This window comes from Populus euphratica, unplaced genomic scaffold (genome assembly GCF_000495115.2).
Source record: "Populus euphratica unplaced genomic scaffold, PopEup_1.0 scaffold243.1, whole genome shotgun sequence".
Lineage (NCBI taxonomy): Eukaryota > Viridiplantae > Streptophyta > Magnoliopsida > Malpighiales > Salicaceae > Populus > Populus euphratica.
Window position 1 is genome coordinate 44,881 of NW_011500122.1, and position 18,432 is coordinate 63,312.

The 18,432-nt window shown below is 31.9% G+C and overlaps 2 protein-coding genes and 1 long non-coding RNA gene across 4 annotated transcripts in view; 2 read left to right on the forward strand and 1 right to left on the reverse strand.

Annotated features, from left to right (window-relative positions):
• LOC105110135 (G-type lectin S-receptor-like serine/threonine-protein kinase RKS1) overlaps window positions 1–1,661 on the forward strand; it is a 4,225-nt gene extending 2,564 nt beyond the window's left edge. Inside the window, exons 4-7 of the mRNA XM_011005071.1 lie at window positions 394–604; window positions 729–966; window positions 1,046–1,196; window positions 1,286–1,661. Coding sequence (XP_011003373.1) covers window positions 394–604; window positions 729–966; window positions 1,046–1,196; window positions 1,286–1,591 — 906 coding nt within the window. The 3' untranslated portion in view covers window positions 1,592–1,661. The remainder of the gene's footprint in view (window positions 1–393; window positions 605–728; window positions 967–1,045; window positions 1,197–1,285) is intronic.
• On the reverse strand, window positions 1,585–3,054 carry LOC105110133 (uncharacterized). Its single transcript, XR_839410.1, has 2 exons — window positions 3,023–3,054; window positions 1,585–2,160 (listed from the first exon to the last, which is right to left on the reverse strand). It is a non-coding gene; the product is annotated as an uncharacterized LOC105110133 (long non-coding RNA).
• A 4,621-nt stretch (window positions 3,055–7,675) lies between these two features.
• LOC105110136 (G-type lectin S-receptor-like serine/threonine-protein kinase At1g11410) lies at window positions 7,676–15,571 on the forward strand. Of its 2 annotated transcripts, XM_011005073.1 has the most exons (7): window positions 7,676–9,028; window positions 13,406–13,531; window positions 13,730–13,935; window positions 14,032–14,242; window positions 14,350–14,584; window positions 14,924–15,077; window positions 15,173–15,571. In XM_011005073.1, the coding sequence occupies exons 1-7, from the start codon at window positions 7,750–7,752 to the stop codon at window positions 15,473–15,475; spliced, it is 2,514 nt and encodes an 837-aa protein (XP_011003375.1). In that variant the 5' UTR covers window positions 7,676–7,749; the 3' UTR covers window positions 15,476–15,571. The 2 variants fall into 2 exon arrangements, with proteins under 2 accessions (XP_011003375.1, XP_011003374.1); XM_011005072.1 differs by lacking the exons at window positions 14,924–15,077; window positions 15,173–15,571 and having other exon boundaries at window positions 13,400–13,531; window positions 14,350–14,620.
• Window positions 15,572–18,432: the final 2,861 nt, after the last annotated feature.

The following is an 18,432-nucleotide window of genomic DNA, read 5'->3' on the forward strand; positions in this document are numbered from 1 at the left end:
GGAGAAAGATCACGGTTCTGTTGACAATTTGCACACTTGTCAGTAAAACAACCATAACTCTTGCTAGAAAGCTCCAAATCTTTCACTGTTTGATGTGTTTGAAACTAGAAACGTATATCTTTCTAGGGATATATGGCTTGCTCAGTATTTTTCTGTGTTGATGCAGTTTGAAAACTGAAATTTGGCCCAGTTGCGAGCATTTTTGGCTTTGTTGATTTCTTTGGATTAAGCTCAGGCTCTTTTAGGTTTTGTTCAAAATCATCTAGTTCAAATTTATTAGTGGATGTAAATATTGGATTTACTAGGAATTCTCCCGCATCAGACCAACTTTGGCAGAAAGTGATTAGCTTAAGTTCTATTAACTTGTGAGTTAAACATGGAATGTAATTTCAGGGCAAACTAGATAACGGACAGGAAATTGCAGTTAAGAGATTATCTAAAACTTCAGGGCAAGGGATGAAGGAGTTTATGAATGAAGTAAGGTTGATATCTAAACTCCAGCACAGAAATCTTGTCAAGCTTTTTGGTTGTTGCATTCATGAAGAGGAAAAGATGCTGATATATGAGTACTTACCAAACAAAAGCTTGGATTTTTTCATCTTTGGTATGGCTCTCTTCATCCATTTTTGTGTCTGTGTTCAAAGGGAAGAGTCCCCTGATTATGCAGCTTCACTTTAATCAAATTAAAACAAATGATTTCTGGGCAAACCTTTAATGTTTAAGTGCAGACGAGACAAAAAGGGTGCTGTTGGATTGGAGAAAGCGTTTTGAAATTGTTTCCGGGATTGCTCGAGGGGTTTTATACCTTCATCAAGATTCAAGACTAAAAATCATCCACAGGGATCTCAAAGCCAGCAATATTCTACTAGATGCTGCAATGAACCCAAAAATTTCAGATTTCGGTATGGCTAGAATGTTTATGGAAGACCAAGTCCATGGAAAAACCACTCGTGTGGTCGGAACATAGTAAGTCACCTGATTCTTTCCTCTCTCCAGTGATCCATCATGATCAAATACCAACAACCTTCATCTTTTATGATTGTAGTGGCTACATGTCACCTGAGTACGCAATTCACGGACAGTATTCGATAAAGTCAGATGTCTTCAGCTATGGAGTCTTAACACTGGAGATCATAAGTGGCAGGAAAAATAGCGACTACGGTGAGAAAGAACCCTGGTTAAATCTTATCGGACATGTAAGTGGATCGATAAATTTCTTCATAATATCTTAGGTGATTGTCTTCCTCTTAGATTCTTTTCTCGATTATCTTCTTACTTGTTTCAGGTATGGGACTTATGGAGAGAAGAAAAGGCATTAGACATGGTTGATCCAATGCTGGAACAGTCATGCCCTCCTCATGAAGTTCTGAGATGCATTCAGATTGGGTTACTGTGTGTGCAAGAATTTCCAGATGATCGACCTACAATGTTAGAAGTTGTGTTCATGTTAGGCAATGAGATAACTCTTCCTTCTCCTAAGAAGCCAGCATTTGTTTTACGAACACGCAGTGGACAAGATTTTCCAGCAATGTCTAGAAGAGCAGTTTGTTCTGTAAATGAAGTTACAGTTACTATGGTGGCAGCTCGCTGAAATCCCAGTCTCTTGTAATAAATTTTCTCTAACAGGCATTACATAGAAGAAAAAAAAATGTTGTCCTGACAATCTAGTTTCCAGAGAGCATTTTTTCAGGTTACCTCACCTGCGAAATTGATTTTGAACTTAGGATAGAAAACTAAATAATAATTCCATTTATTAAATTTATTAGCAACTAGTACTCCCACAATAAAACAAACTCCATTGAAATGCTTAAGGGGCTGTCCACTCATTATTGCAAACTAGTTTCATAAGCATTTCTTTACAACTCTTCATACAAAAGCAGTGAAGAGTGTCAGCCAAGCACCGTCACTGTCAGCGCTTGGCTTCACGCGTCGTCATCGATTGAAGAGCAAAAATTGGTGGAACTTAAGCGAATCTTTAACCTCTTCCTTTCCTTACTGGTAGCGAGCATCACCGCTACCTCCAAGACAAAGAAAACAACACTAGACAGTAGTTTTTATTTATCTGTAGTATTTTAGATCTACCTCTCTCTCTACTGTAATTTCTTCTTCTCTCTTCTTATTGTTATTGTTGGGTTCTTGTGGATATACCGTGAAGAGTGCCTTACGTTGTGGTTTATGAGAAGGTGCAAGGCTCGGCCACATCCCCTGTTAGAATATTATTTGTTATGACTTAGTTAAATCTAGTTTTCACGCCTCACGATTTTATTCTTGATCTAAAACAATATACCCTAATCTCTTACTATAATTTCTTCTTCTCTCTTCTTATTGGTATTTTTGGGTTCTTGTGAATCTACTGTGAAGAGTGCCTTGCGTTGTGGTTTAGGAGAAGATATAAGGCTCGACCCACGTCCTTTTATAGAACATTATTTGTTATAGCTCAGCTTAATCAGACTTTAACACCTTATAATTTTGTTTCTGATCCAAAACACGTCTTACAAAATTAAGTATCAACTGCTTTAATATGTTTTAATTTTAATTTTTTTTTTTTCAATATGAAATGTTATAATTCTTTCACCTTCAAGACAAGTCATTCTCAATTCTAATACCATATATAAGACCCAACCCCCTTCCCTTTACATAAGATTATCTACTATAACTCAGTCCAACTCAGCTTTTACGTCTCATGATTTTATTCCTAGTAGTTCACAGGCTCCAAAAAAGCTCCAAAACACGTACTCAAAGATTAGGAATCAATTATCTTAATATCTCCTCGTTCTAGACTTTTTTTTTTTCGATATGGAATATTACATGGTCGGTGATGGAGAAGGTGCAAGGCTCGGCCACATCCCCTTTTAGAATATTGTTTGTCATGACTTAGTTTAATCTAGTTTCCATTGTTCTTGATCCAAAATACGTCCTATAAGATTAAATATTAATCGCTTTAATAGATCCTAATCTCTCTACTATATTCTCTTTTCTTATTATTATTTTTGGGTTCTTGTGGATCTGTTATGAAAAATGCCTTGCATTGTGGTTTAGGAGAAGATGTAAGGCCCAAATCATATCCCCTTGTAGAATATTGTTTGTTATGGCTTAGCCCAATCAAGCTTCAACGTCTCAGCTTTTACATCTCATGATTTTATTTTTAGTAACTCACAGTCCCCAAAACACATCCCAAATGTTAGGAACCAATTGGCTTAATATCTCCTCGTTCTAGACTCTTCTTTTTTCGACGTGGAATATTACATGGTCGGTGATAGTTTTGGAGTGGAGAGAAGGGAGGCTATCTTTGGGTATAATTTTCTTTTCTATAATGGGTCTATGGTGTTTTTATGGGTCTTGACTGGTGGGTCTTCTTGTGATAACTAGTGAGGAGGCTTGGTGTTAGGTCACTATTGGTGGTGGTTTCATCGTGAGTGAGTTGGTGGTTTCCATGCTGGTACAGTCGGTTGAAGGTGTAATGGAGAGAGGTTGCAGTGGGTGAGCTACTGGTTCTTGTGAGAGGCGTTGGGAGACTACGATGGGAAGAACTAAGAGAAAAAGGGGTTCTGGTTTGGCTTTCTAAAGATGATGAGGGGTATGATGTTGTGGTGTTGTTCTTGGGTTTTTGAAGAAAGATGATGAAGAAGCAGCTGGTGTGGGTGGTTTGATATTACTAGTTTGGTTATGGTGGAGATGGTTGAGTCTGAGAAGGGAAATGGTGGAGGCTGGATTGTGGTGGGGTTAGCACCGGTGAAAGGTTATGCATAATGTTGGGAAAATAAAAATATGGTTTATTTTAAGAGTAGGAATTTTTTGTGTGTTTTGTTTTATTTTACTTTTTTATTTGCTTCATACACTGAATTTTTTTATCTGCCCCCTAAAATCTTTGATGTGGCTCCTCTCTCTTCTTTTTTTCTTTTTTTTTTGTAAGGTATGTATTTATAATAGAGAATTTTAAAGTTTTTTAAAAAATACAAACTCTATCTTTTAAAAAGAAATTTGTTTAAAATTTAAAATTTAAAATATTCTAATGATTTTTTTTCCAATTGAAAATCAAGAGAAAAAACGCAAAAATATATTATAGTTCCTGATTTTTTTATAAGTTGATAGATCATTTCTTTAATGAAAATTAATATTTAATTTTTAATCTCACTGAAAAAATTAAATTAAAAAGCAAATAACGTGGTGAGCATGATAATTAGATCGAAAGTTATATTAGTTTTAGTCATATAAATAATTTGGCATTACTAGACCTGTTTTATGCATGCACTTGTCATATTCTGCTAGACTTCTCACATGATGTAGTTTCAACAAATACACATCTATGTATTCAGAACCTCATGCATCAGAGTGTTTCAGTTCAGGCTCTTGTGTGGCTTCCGTACCAACCGAGACATATTGATCAAGAAGTTCCATTTTCAATCCGTAATTCAATTGATCAAGTCTTTTTTTTTTTTTTAATATTCATCAGTTTAAAATTTTTGAGGGCTACTGAATATGTATATAATTATTAACTTTAAAACATATAAAATTTAATCAAGATATATATAAATTGATTCAAACACTCACATTAAATAAATAAATAAATAAAAACTTCATTCTCCCTTGAATCTCAATCTCTGAGATATTATTCATTTAACTTTCATTTAAAAATACTTGCCTTAAATGACGTTGCTTTTGACATAAATGAGTTAATTGGGTAATATTCGATAGATGGGAGATCCAATTGGATTATTTTTGTTAGTTTTTGTGATACTGAACTTTTGAGCCAAGAAATTAAGGCGCCTCCTAGTCAATTGAAAATGACAATACAAAACAAAAATGCCGACACTACTAGAGGTGGTTACTAATTCCCAAAAGAATAAGCTACCTTAATGTATTAAGTAGCTTTAATTGCAGATTAGGAAGGACCTAATCACTAGCCAATATCATCATGAATCCCTGTAAAATATTTCTCATTTCATTGCTTGAATGCCTTCTTCTCCAAATTTTCTGTCCACAGACACCATAAGTTTTAATGAGTCTATTACAGATGTTAATGTTTTAGTCTCCAGTGGAGGAAATTTCACTTTGGGATTCTTCAGTCTGGAATTTGGTATGCTAAAGTTTCAGTTCAATGTGTGGATTGCCAACAGGGATAATCCTGTGGAGTTAAAAAATAACTTAAAAAACAAAGTTATTAAATCAAGTGAAAGTGAAGTACATGACTCAAGTAATGGGTTAAATCACAAAATCTGACTCGATTCAATATATCAATGTCTCAAAAAATATCATCTTGAAATTTATTTTAAAGTCAAACCATGTTTTTATAGGTTGTTTAGGTTGCTTTTGCATATGTAAAGTCAATCAACTAGGTTATATCGAGGCAACTCTCACATAATTTAATTTGAAATATGAACTAAAAAAAAGTTGAATATGAAGGTTTTAATATTGACTCACTAGACCAGCCAAAAATTTTCATCAGGCTTGAAACTTTTTCTTGCATAGAAAATTGATCCAAGTAAGATCAAGTAAACATTCCTCGCTATTAAAACATATCTCTTCATCATTTAAAGTCAACATAGATAAAGATGCCTTAATAATCTTTCAATTTAAGTCATCTTCATAAAGAAAATTGTTCTTCATAAATCTACTTATTCAATAATTCAGTGTTATCAAAGTTAATGGGATCTAAAATATTCTTTGTTTTGCTCAAATTCCTATAAAGTATAAATATAAAAGAAAACAACATGATTGTTATCATATATATTAGTGATAAATTTAATTTTTAAAAATAATATATTTACAAAGTAGCTATAAAAGGTTTAGACAAGATCTATTTGCAATATTAGGTCAATAATCTTGTCTATCATAATATATTCTTGTCAAGAACCTGCATGAAGACCAAAAACATTCATTTGCCATGGAGGGACAAGATGAGAAAACAAGATTAGATAGTAGGTACAAAATGTTACTGCATAGAAAATTATAAAGTTGTTATAATTATAAAAAATTTATTGCATCAAAATCTTATTTCTAAATGTTTCTAGTCAATATTCTATTAAAATTAGATATTAATTAGAGTTGTTAAAATCAATATATATTATGTTCCTTCCTCTATGAAAGGAAGCAGTTGCTATCATAAACTGAGATATGAAGGATACCTCAAACTAATATACAAATGCTTGTCAAATGACATGTACACTGAACTGACTTGTAAGAGAATTTTATATGAACAGATCATTTATGTTTATGAAAAGACTCACATAATAGCTATGTAAATGTTTTTTTAGACTTGAGATCATTAATTTATCTTATATAGAGAGTGTTATGTTTTGATTCTGATCACACGTAACAAACAAGAAAATATTAAGAAAGATGAATTAGAAAAAAATATTTTTTATATTCTTAAATAGTATTGATTGTGAAATCCTTGGCAAAGGTGGAATGAGTTTTGAAAATAGTTTTAAAATCTTACTCAAATAATTAATACCTATAATGTTAAAAACTAACATAATTTATTACAGCAGAATACTTCATGTTATAATGTTTAAATCAAAACATTCATGGTACATAAATAATAATTACATTGAGAAACTAATCACTAAAAGGTTATGTCAAACCAGTTATGATTTTTTTAATATTTGATGAATCATAATAGGTTTGTTAGACATTATACTTGATCTTTAAATATAAGTCAATCAATTTTAAATTGAAAATAAATTAAATTATTTAATTTATTTAATCTTATTTTATTTAGAAATATTATTTATATTTAGGCTAACTTATTAGAGAACTAAATAGGCCACACACTTAAAAAGAATTGGTTAAAAATTAAAATGGGATGGTTAATCAAATGTAACTTAATTGTAAATAAATTTTAAAGATTGAGGACTAGAATGTCATTGATATAGGGATTACAATTCTAAACCTATAAAAAATCAAGTAAAGACTTAATTGAATAAATTTCTAAAACTAACATAAAATAATATGTGATATTATTTAAAAGATAAATTTATATTTTGTTATTTATATGATTTTTAGGTTTTCATATAAAAAAAAGTTTTGCCTTTTTCATTTTGTGAGTGAAGTGGAGTACATAAACATCTTAATTAAAAAAAAAAGTTAATACTAAAAAATATAATAAAAGGATTTAGGAGATTTTTTATTGGTAAGGATTAATATTAAAAAAATTATTCAAAATCAAAAAAAATATTTTATCTTCAAATCATTTTCGTATAAAATCTAAACAATTTTATATTTATTTAACAAGAATTTTAAAACTCCTCCAAAAATTTAAACGTTTCGAGTTACTCAAAACATTCACCACGTACTTGTTGTTTTCGCATGTCATTGTGTCATACATATTTGAAACGGTTATAGCAGGGAATTGAAAACTATTTTGGAATGTATAGAAGCGAACTAGGGTGCTCTATGTTTCAGGATTGTCTTGCATCGAATTTTTTTTCAGGAATCAATAACATTTTCTTATCTCACTCGTGATTTAACGAACTAAAACTTGACATGATATTTCTTTTAATCCGCAATGAGCTCACAAGAGTTGTGCAAACGTGGGACCAAAAAAAAATCTCACCGGAAACTAAACACTTGTGGCCTGTCAAGTGGTCATTTAATACATGGCTGGCTCCACAGAGCATCCCCAATAATCGGTCAAGAAAAATTCTATCAAGCTCTAGTAGGTGGCTTTTTGGCCCCACTCATTAAAACCCCAACTGCACTACCAAGTCATCTACTCACCTCGCGAACACACAATCATAGAAACAAATTATGAATCCTATAGGAAGGTTTTTGAGTACATTGTTTCTCTTCCTTGTTTTTCCTTCTTGCTTATCTATTGACATCATAGCTCCAAACCATTCAATCAAAGATGGAGATGTTCTGGTCTCTAGCGGACAAAGCTATGAACTCGGGTTCTTTGGCTCAGGCATCGATTCTACTCGTCGTTATGTGGGAATTTGGTACCGTAAGGTTTCAGAACGAACTGTTGTATGGGTGGCAAATAGAGATAATCCTATCAATAGTACCTCCGGAGTCCTAGCTATCAACAAACAAGGTAACCTTGTAATTTATGAAAATAACCGAAGTAGTGTTCCTGTTTGGTCTACAAATGTTCCAGCCTCAATATCAATGACAAATTGCACGGCTCAGCTCCTGGATTCAGGAAACTTGGTCTTGGTTCAACGGGATAGCAAAGGGGTCTTGTGGCAGAGTTTTGATCATGGTACAGATACTCTGCTTGCTGGTATGAAGCTTGGGCTGGACCTGAAAATCGGTTTGAACCGGTCTCTGTCATCTTGGAAGTCCAAAGATGACCCGGGAACCGGAACCATTCTCTATGGTATTGATCCAAGTGGGTTTCCCCAGTTGTTCCTATACAAGGGTCAAACCCGATGGTGGCGTGGCGGGCCATGGACTGGACTAAGATGGAGCGGAGTACCCGAAATGACCCCTACCTACATCTTCAATGTTACTTTCGTTAACAGCGTTGATGAGGTATCTATATTCTATACTATGAGTAATCCCTCCATCATTTCTAGAATGGTGGTGAACGAATCAGGAATAGTGCAGCGGCTGTCGTGGAACGATCGTGATCAACAATGGATCGGAATTTGGTCCGCCCCAAAAGAACCATGTGACACCTATGGCCAATGTGGTCCAAACAGTAACTGTGACCCATATCAAGCAAATGATTTCATATGCAAATGTCTACCCGGATTCGAACCCAAGTCACCCCAAGAATGGTACCTAAGAGACGGGTCAGGAGGTTGTGTCAGGAAACCTAACGTGTCCACATGTCGCAGCGGAGAAGGTTTCGTCAAGGTGGCTCGAGTGAAGGTGCCAGATACATCAATGGCGAGAGCGAACACGAGTTCGAGATTGAAAGAATGTGAGCAAGAGTGCTTGAGGAATTGTTCTTGTACAGCTTATGCTAGTGCTGACGAGAGAGGACTTGGATGCTTGAGATGGTATGGTGATCTGGTGGATACAAGAACGTTTTCAGATGTGGGGCAAGAGATTTACATCCGCGTGGATAGAGCTGAACTAGGTACATGTCCAATTCTACTACTAACTTGTTTACTTTGCCTTTGTTCACTTGCTATGCCACGCACAAGTTTTTATTCTTGAAGAAATCTTATAGACCTGATAAATCACAGGTAATCAGTTTTCTTATAATTTATTAGAAGTGATTGACTAATTGTAAAAATGATTAAGATCAGGTCTCTATATGATTCCATTAAGCTTAAGTGCACAAGTAAACTAGCATTGATGGCATAGATTTCAAATGTTTCTCCAATTATATGAAAGATAGATTCCTGAGCAATGTTTTTATTATTATTATTAATCAGCACGTAATTTTATGAATAGAATGTTTGACAAGGGGAGGTCAATAAATGTGTTGACACGAAATCCATTGATTATTCAGTTAAATTGCATCAACTCAATAAACTCGGAATTGATTGTTTTGTTTAAGTGATCATATTATTATTTAATAGTATAATTAATTGAGTAGTTTTGTGACACACACATGCCTATATTGCCGCTCATAGAAATGACTAACATTATTTTACTTTCCTTCTAAGAATATATTAAAAAATAAAAGATATACTAAAACCTTTTTCACAGTAATCCATTGAGAATTTTTTTTCTTCAATTATATCATTTTGTGGCCAAATTAACTGCCACTTTCTTATAATTTTTTATGGAGAAACGCATTTGGAAGGAGGCCAAAGTATAAAAGAAGAAAAAAATTACATGTTTGGATTAAAACTCACAAAAGTAATGGCCTATTTAAAAATATGATTATGGTTGCTTTTTAAAGTATTTTTTATTTTTTAAAATGCATTAAAATGATATTTTTTTTATTTTTAAAAATTATTTTTTAGATTAACGCATCAAAACAATCCAAAATATTAAAAGAATAATTTTTAGCAAAAAATAAAATTTAATTTTTTAAAAAACACGAGTTGGCCCGTGTTTTCAAATGCTCTCAAGTGTGTTTAGGTCCCCATACTTTGTTTTTTTTTTTTAAAGTCCCTTTATTTTCTTATGATTTCATTTTAGTCAAAAAGTTTAGGTCCCCATACTTTGTTTTTTTTTAAAAAAAGTCCCTTTATTTTCTTATGATTTCATTTTAGTCAAAAACTTTATTTTTATTATTTTTAAGTTTCTGATTTTGAAAAATAAAAAAGAAAGTTGCTAAAAAACAAAAAAAAAATATAGTTGTTCGTTGGCCATATTTCAACTACTAAAAAAATGATTATTGATATCAATGAGTTTTATTAAATTATAAAATTTTTATTTAAGCTTATTTTTTCCTTTATTTTACTTAAAGAAGTAGATTGGGGTGCAAATAATTTTTTCTTTTGATTTGATATGGTATTTTTGACAAACTTTTCAGCATTTTGAGTGGATTAGTTGGTTTATTGATATTATAAGGATGTTTATTATGTTTTTTAAAGTGAAAATTAATTGAAAAATATAATTTAAAATTTAAAGTGAAAATTAATTGAAAAATATAAGTTTTTTTTAAAAAAAACACCAACCTTATTTTTCAACTACTTGTTTGTTGGTTGGAAACTCAGGTTTGAAAAACAAATAATCTTTTTTTTCTGACCACACCAATAACTAGGTTTTAGAAATTTTCAAATAATATTTGTTTATTTTGTTTTTAAATAAAAAAGGATGAATTAATGACTAAATCCTTTCTAATAGGATTTTTTAAGAAGATGAATTTCTCAGTTCCTCTCTTTCTCTACTAGTAAGCATGTTTTCCTAAGTTTTTCAATTTCTCAACAAAATCCTAACAGAAAGGGTACATTCAAAAAATTATATTGTTTAGAGAGAAAAAGGTCTTTTATTAAAAAAAAATAGTTCAATTGAATTTGTTTTTTTCACTAGAGTTAGGGCGTAATTTATAATTTAGCGATATATTTTTTCTGATTTCCACAACCTTTCCTTCCTCGACACCTTTCCTCTTCTCTCTTTATACCACTATTGTTATTACAATACTTCTCTCTTTGCCGATTAGTATATCGATAGTGTATTTTATAATTTAGCCATATATTTGTCTTGCTTTATATTATAAAACACTAGTTTAAATACAGTATCGTCCATTCTCGTTTATTGAGATAAACTTAAAAATCAAATCTAGTTTATTAGTTGGTTTATTGATATCATAGAGATATTTATTATGTTTTTTAAATGAAAATTAGTTGAAAATTACATTTTTAAGTTAAAATACACTATCCTGATTTTGGTGCCCAATTTTATTTCCCTTTTTTTTTAGTTTTTTTTTTTTTTGGAATAGAAAGAAAGAGGTTGCTAGATTTTGGTTTAGATAGAAAAAATTGATATTAAAAATGATTTAGACTATCAAAACAATCAATTTTTAAATGAAATGGTTCTATATGATGGCATCAATTATTATTAGATATTTTTTTTACTTTAAAAACACCTAACCACATATCTAAACTCTATAAAATTTTTGGTTTCTATTTGATTCTCATGTTTTGAATCAAAAAATAAATAACCATGTATTATTACCACACCAACGATGAGATTCTAGGATTTCTAAACGATGCATTATCTATTTATTTCAAATTATTTTTTCCAAAAAAAAAGAGGCAAAAGATTAAATAAAAAAAATTAAAGGCTCGCATGTGAGTTTTTTTAAAAATTGGATCAGATATTAGGCTTGACATGCCAAGCCAAGTAGCGCCTAGCCTCATTCCTTTATTTTTAATTTTATATGTGTTTTTTTAAATAATTTTTAAATTTTAATTAATAACCCTTCTCTATGATTTTTTTTTTGGATTTTTTAGTCTTTCTTGAATAGTGATTATTTTTTTAATTATATTAGGTGTGTTTTGTTTTTTCAAAAATTATTATCATTCATCTATAATTTTTTATATATTTTATATAAATTAAATATTTTTTTATAATATTTTAATATATGTAACTTTTCATATTGTTTTTATTTTATTTTTATTTTGTTAAATAAATTTTATATGTGTGTCAATCTCTCTTACAAATTTATTTTAATAAACAAATTTATTGAATATAATTAGATAAATGAATCACGTGGCAATATTAAATATCATTGTATCCATTGATATCTTAGTTTTTTCAATTATGTTTTATTTATTATTGATTAGTATTTTTAATTTATTTACACAATGGTTAGTGGCTTATTTAATTAAATATATGCATAAGTTACATTTATAATTTTTTATGTGGAAAATATTGTTAAAAAACTCAACATGTTCAAGTTTTTGATCATGTATGTAATTTTAATTTAATAGTTATTCTTATAATTTTTTAATAAATTTGTTTTCCTTTTTAATTTCAATATTCCATCTAAGTTGATAGTGTATTGTTTTTTTTCTTTTATCCTCATTCATTGGTCTTTTTATATCTATATTTTCTTGTTTGCTATCATTTTTTTTATCAATATAATTTAAATAAAATCAACTTATTTCGTTTATCAAGATCAAAACATGTCTATAGCACCAAAATATTTTATTGAAAAACTAATACAGACCTACAGCATAGCACGGGCACCCATAATTAGTGTTGACTGAATCGTAAAATGCACTTCAACACTTGAAGGAAAAAATCAATACCCCTAAATTAAAAAAAATTATAGATTTTAACCTTTAACAATATGTTTTTTTGAATTTATCCTTTCTAATAGGATTTTTTAAAGAAGATTCGACGGAAAAGCTCTTAGAATTTCTCAGTTCCTCTCTTTCTATATTTACCCCCCTTAAAAATTATCATTAGAGTTCGGGGGTAAACATGTTTTCCTACGTTTTTCCTCGATTTCTCAAAAAATCCTAACAAAAAGGGCACATTCAAAAAATTATATTGTTTGAGCAATGTTTTTCTTAAAACAAAAATAGTTCAATTGTATTTGTTTTTTTCATTAGAGTTCCACACCCTTTCCTTCCTTGACACCATTCCTCTTCTCCCTTTATACTATTATTTTTTTTACAATACTTCTCTCTTTGACCAATTGGTATGTCGATGGCGTATTTTATAATTTAGTCATATATTTTCCTTGCTTTATATTATAAAACATTATTTTCTTGTATAGTATCGTCCAGTCTCATCTACCAGACAAACTTAAAAATTAAATTTAGTTTAATTGAGTCTCAAGCTCGTATGATCCTACAAAGGAGATAGAAACAACAAATCATAGTTAATAAAGTTTTTTGGGCAAGCAAATTCGGTGATGAAAATTATTCAATAGTTGTAGTTTACTCTTTGTTTCATTTATATGGTATTCAATTATTAAAAACAAAAATTAGAATAGAGAGCAATTAAATATAAATTTACAGTACTGAATAATTCCTAATTAACAACTTGAAAGATTTAATTTTCAACTCTTATCACTAAACATTTCTTATATTTTCAATTTCAGCTAAATATGAAAAGTCAGGACCTCTTGCCAATAAAGGAAAACAAGCAATCCTGATAGTGTCTGTTGGTGTGACATTGTTTCTGATCATCTTCCTTGTGTGTTGGCTTGTAAAGAAAAGGAGAGAAGGTAAGCAAATTCCCTTCAAATGTTGCTCCTGAGCAATATATTTTTCGTAACATTATTAAACTCAGGGTGTTGGGTCAGTAAAAATGCGATGTGATGCTGAGCTAGAGTTTCAATATTTCTGATAGTCTTGAGCTCAAAAAAATATACCTTGAGTTATAAGTTTTACCAGCTAGAAATAAGTTTGCATGTTGATGACAGCCAGGGACAGGACAAGAAGAAACGAATTTCCGCTATCATTAACTTCAACGTCAAATTGCTGGAGAGACTTACCAATTAAGGAATTTGAGAAAGGTACAAGTAGTTCAGATTTACCACTTTTTGATCTTAGTGTCATAGCTGCGGCAACAAATAATTTCTCAGGTGCCAACAAGCTTGGAGAGGGTGGTTTTGGCTCAGTGTATAAGGTAGCCTAGCCTGCCCTGAAGTCCCTTAGACACATAGCATCACTTAAGTTTACATGTTGAACTATGAGAGTGATGAATTTGGATTGCGATTTTCAGGGTCTGCTTCATGATGGAAAGGAAATTGCGGTCAAAAGACTAGCAAAGTATTCTGGACAAGGGATTAATGAGTTCAGAACTGAAGTCGAGCTCATTGCAAAACTTCAGCACAGGAATCTTGTAAGGATATTAGGTTGTTGCATCCAAGGAAGAGAGAAGATGTTGATCTATGAATACTTGCCAAATAAAAGTTTGGACTCTTTTATTTTCAGTATGTCACCATATTGTGGATTTTTCAGTTTTTCTCATTCTATAAAAGTTGAAAAATGAATACAAGTCTGCATTGATTTGATGAGATTTATGCTTTTTTGGGTGCAGATGAACCAAGAAGGTCACAGCTAGATTGGTCTACTCGCTACAACATTATTTGTGGGATTGCTCGAGGAATTTTGTATCTTCATCAGGACTCCAGATTACGAATCATCCACAGAGATCTTAAGGCAAGCAATGTTCTACTAGATGCCTCAATGAACCCAAAAATTTCAGATTTCGGCATGGCTAGAATATTTGGAGTAGACCAAATTGAAGCCAACACAAACCGTGTTGTTGGAACGTAGTAAGTTTATCCTTATTTAATGAGTTATATTGAAGTGTAATATAAGATTATTTTTTAAATTTTATTTAATAATTTAAGTTTTTTATATAAAATAGTTTTTTTGATATAATATCAGATTTTAATTATTTTATCTAATTAAATTAATAAAATTCAGAACTTATAAAAGTTTCGTACTGTATTAGAAAATAAAATAAAATTATTTTTAATAAAGATTTGGAGACTTGATTGGTTCATTTAACTCAGTCGTTGGTGAAAAGATTACCTGGTGGCTATGGAAGAATTTCAAACATGCCATACCTACTTTTTTAGTGACTTTACTTTCATAGTGCCTTTAAGCCACTTAGATCCCGGTCCAGAATATGCAATGCAAGGCCTATTTTCAGTAAAATCTGATGTATATAGTTTCGGGGTTTTGCTATTAGAGGTCATCACTGGGAGAAAAAACAGCCATTTTTATGATGAAAGTAACTCTTCGAACTTGATTGGACATGTAAGTAGTAAGATCACACACAAATATATATATATATATATATATATATGTTGATTTCAACTCCAACATAGCATATTGATGTGGAATTTCTCTAGGTTTGGGATCTATGGAGAGAAGGCAAGGCCCTGGAAGTTGTGGATACATTAATGGGCGACTCATGTCCTGAAGATCAAGTCATAAGGTGCATCCAAATTGGTCTTTTATGTGTGCAAGAATCTGCAATGGACCGACCATCAATGTCTAATGTTGTTTTCATGTTGAGTAATGACACAACTCTTCCATCTCCTAAGCAACCTGCGTTTATTCTGAAGAAGAGTTACAATAGTGGAGATCCATCAACTAGTGAAGGATCGCATTCTATAAATGAAGTGACTATCACCATGCTTGGACCCCGGTAGAGGCTTACATATATCAGACGTGTTGTATTCATACATTAATTGTATGTTTAATATTGTAATAATTTTTTATGATTATAGTTTAAAATATTAGGTTTATAGTAGAATTCAAGAAAAATTATAATGTATGTTGATTAATCAAATATTTTTAAAATTATAATTAAAGTAAAATACAATTTCAATAACAGAACATTGTTATGTTAAAGGGATCATGATAGAGGAATCATGGTAGTGAAATATGATTTATTATGTTTCTAAGCATGTGGAACAAAGTAGTGTAATAATAGTTATTATAGAATGTACCTATATAAAAAATATTATTGGCATATTCTTATGTTATAATCTTCACCATTACTATTATATATTGCCCAACACATATATATAGAAATGGTTGGTTAATCAATATGTTAATCCTCTTAATTATTCTCAGCTTAGTATCAAAGTCTTCTACCTTCAGAACTCTTCTCTCCCTCTCCCCCTTGCAACCAACCTTCTCTATTCCTCTCCTAAATAGATTCAATTGTTGTTGTCGTCGACTTCTCCTTCACCACCGATGGTGTAGCCCAACCGGCCAGCCATTTACAAGCTGTTGTTGGTGGTGTCCTTCCTTCATAACAGCAGCCTCCACTAGCAAAGCATGTTAATTACTCCTTTTTATAATTTTGTGTCATTCCTCTACACATTATGGAAACACAAACTCCAGCTATCATTGCTTTATCAAACACCCACTAAGTTGTTTCATTAAATCTTAGGAACAAAAATTATCTCCATTGACAAATGCAAATGAAGCCATATCTAATGCAAATGAAGCCCTATCTTCTTATTCAAGATGTTTTTCACTTCATTGACGGCTGAATGTCGTGTCCTCCATCTCATGTTTCTAATAATGCTATTGGTTCTTCCTTTATAATCAATCCTTTTTTTTTTCATTGGAAACAATAAGATCAACTTATTTTGAGTGCATTACTCTCCTCTCTCTCTGTGGATGTGTTGTATCTCGTGGTATATCGTTATACCTCGCAATATGTTTGGCACACTCTTGAGAAAGCTCTTGAGAAAGCTCTTGCATCTCCATCTAATTCTCACATCATGCGACTCCATGGTTCCTTATAAGATCTTTAGCAAGGTGACTTATTGGTAAGTATATGCATGTAGCAAGCCAACTTGTTATTTGATGAATTAGCTGATGATGGTCGTCTCATATCCCTTGAAGACTTCAATCTATATGTGGTTTTATGGCCTTCATGGCGAGTTCAAAGACTTGATAATGAGTCTTATAACCAAGACAGAACCACTATCATATGGTAATCTTTACAGTCACCTTCTTACCCATGAATTTCTGCACAGGAACTCTCTTCAGTCCATAAACATCACTCTCCTTTTGTTGTCTTTATCTTTATTGCCGCAACCATCACTACTCATCTTACTATGTCTCATCACAACTTGGTATCAAATCCACTAACCCATTAGCACCAGCAATAGCAGATGACAGGTCTGAAGCCTTTTGCTTTAGCAATTCCATTTACGCCCATGGTTGAAGTCCTGAAAGAAAATTGAAAAATTTATCCTCCTTAGATATATTATCAATATCAAGGATTAAAGAACTATACTTCTTCATATACTCCCACACCGACCCATCTTGCCTCAACTTCTTCAAGTCTTCCCTCGCAATCCAAGACGTGTTGTTGGGAAGAAATTATTCTTTCAACTGCCAATTCAGAATCTCTAATGTCCCAACTTTCAGTCATCCAACATTAAAATCCTCCTTGGACTTTATCCGCCACCATAATTTTGTATCTCCTATATGATACATCATTACAATGTTAACTTGTTTAGCCAACCGGATCTTGGCCACACTGAAGTACTACTCTATGTCCCATAAAAAGTTCTCCAACTCTTTAGAACTCTGAACCCCATCAAATGTTTTCAAATCTAGAACCTTAGGCTTAGAAGAACTTGTACCCCCTAATGTAGTTGTGACTACTTGCGTCAAGATAGCTAACTCTGCATCAACAACTTGCAACTTTCAGCTCATCTCTGCTGCAAGTTCTACATATTATTCAATAGCCTTCTTAGTGATTTCTATAGCTGACTCAAGTCGATCTTGAACTGAATGATCTTCTTTATCAAGAATGTCCCTCATCCAGCCCTCTAGATCAAGCAACCTTTCTCGAAGAGTTTCCATATTCGATGGCATAAAACTTTCATTCACCAATTTCATAAACTATCATAATGATAGCTTGAACAAATTAGCCTTCAATTTGCCCACAAAACGATCTCGTTGTTGTGCTAAGAATACGACCGCACTCTGATACCAATTTTTACAAAGTGATAATGTCTGCACTGCCGAATGCGACTGTGATCTGATACCACAGCCCTCTACTCATCTTGCTATGTCTCATCACAACTTAAACTTCAACCATAAGAAGGGTCGTTCTCATGACAACTAGCATCCCAACAACAACAGCTACACTCACTAGAATAAGGGTTAATTTGCTGCAAACTAGAGACCAAACAATTGGTAGCAGAACAGGTGTAACACAGGGGCTGACCAATAGTTTGGACAGTAGTATGTTTGTTTATGGGTAGCAACTTTCTTCTGCTTCAATTCCTTATATAGCTACAAATCGTGACTTGCGTATTGTTCATTATTTTTTGGATATTGAGGTTAAGCCTACTAGTATGAGCCTTATGCTCCAACAACATAAATATGCACTTGACATCCTCACTCAGGCTAGTATGTTATATTACAAGCTTATTGATACTCTTATCTCTATATCCAAAGTTATCATACTGTCAGATCTTTTGATGCTACACACTTTTGTCAAATTATGAGTGCTTTTTAATATTTCACTTTTACAAGACTAGATATTTTCTTTGTTGTTAACAAAGTCTGTCAATTTATGCATGCTCCTACATATTCTTATTGGGTCGTCATTAAAAGCAACTTGCGTTATTTT

What these genes read in the sequence shown, in the direction of transcription:
- LOC105110136 (XM_011005073.1), top strand. Translation starts at nt 7,750, where the DNA reads ATGAATCCTATAGGAAGGTTTTTGAGTACATTGTTTCTCTTCCTTGTT. An exon ending in GTTTTGGCTCAGTGTATAAG is followed by an intron (nt 13,936 to 14,031) that starts GTAGCCTAGCCT and finishes TGCGATTTTCAG; the next exon opens with GGTCTGCTTCATGATGGAAA. An exon ending in ACAAACCGTGTTGTTGGAAC is followed by an intron (nt 14,585 to 14,923) that starts GTAGTAAGTTTA and finishes AGTGCCTTTAAG; the next exon opens with CCACTTAGATCCCGGTCCAG.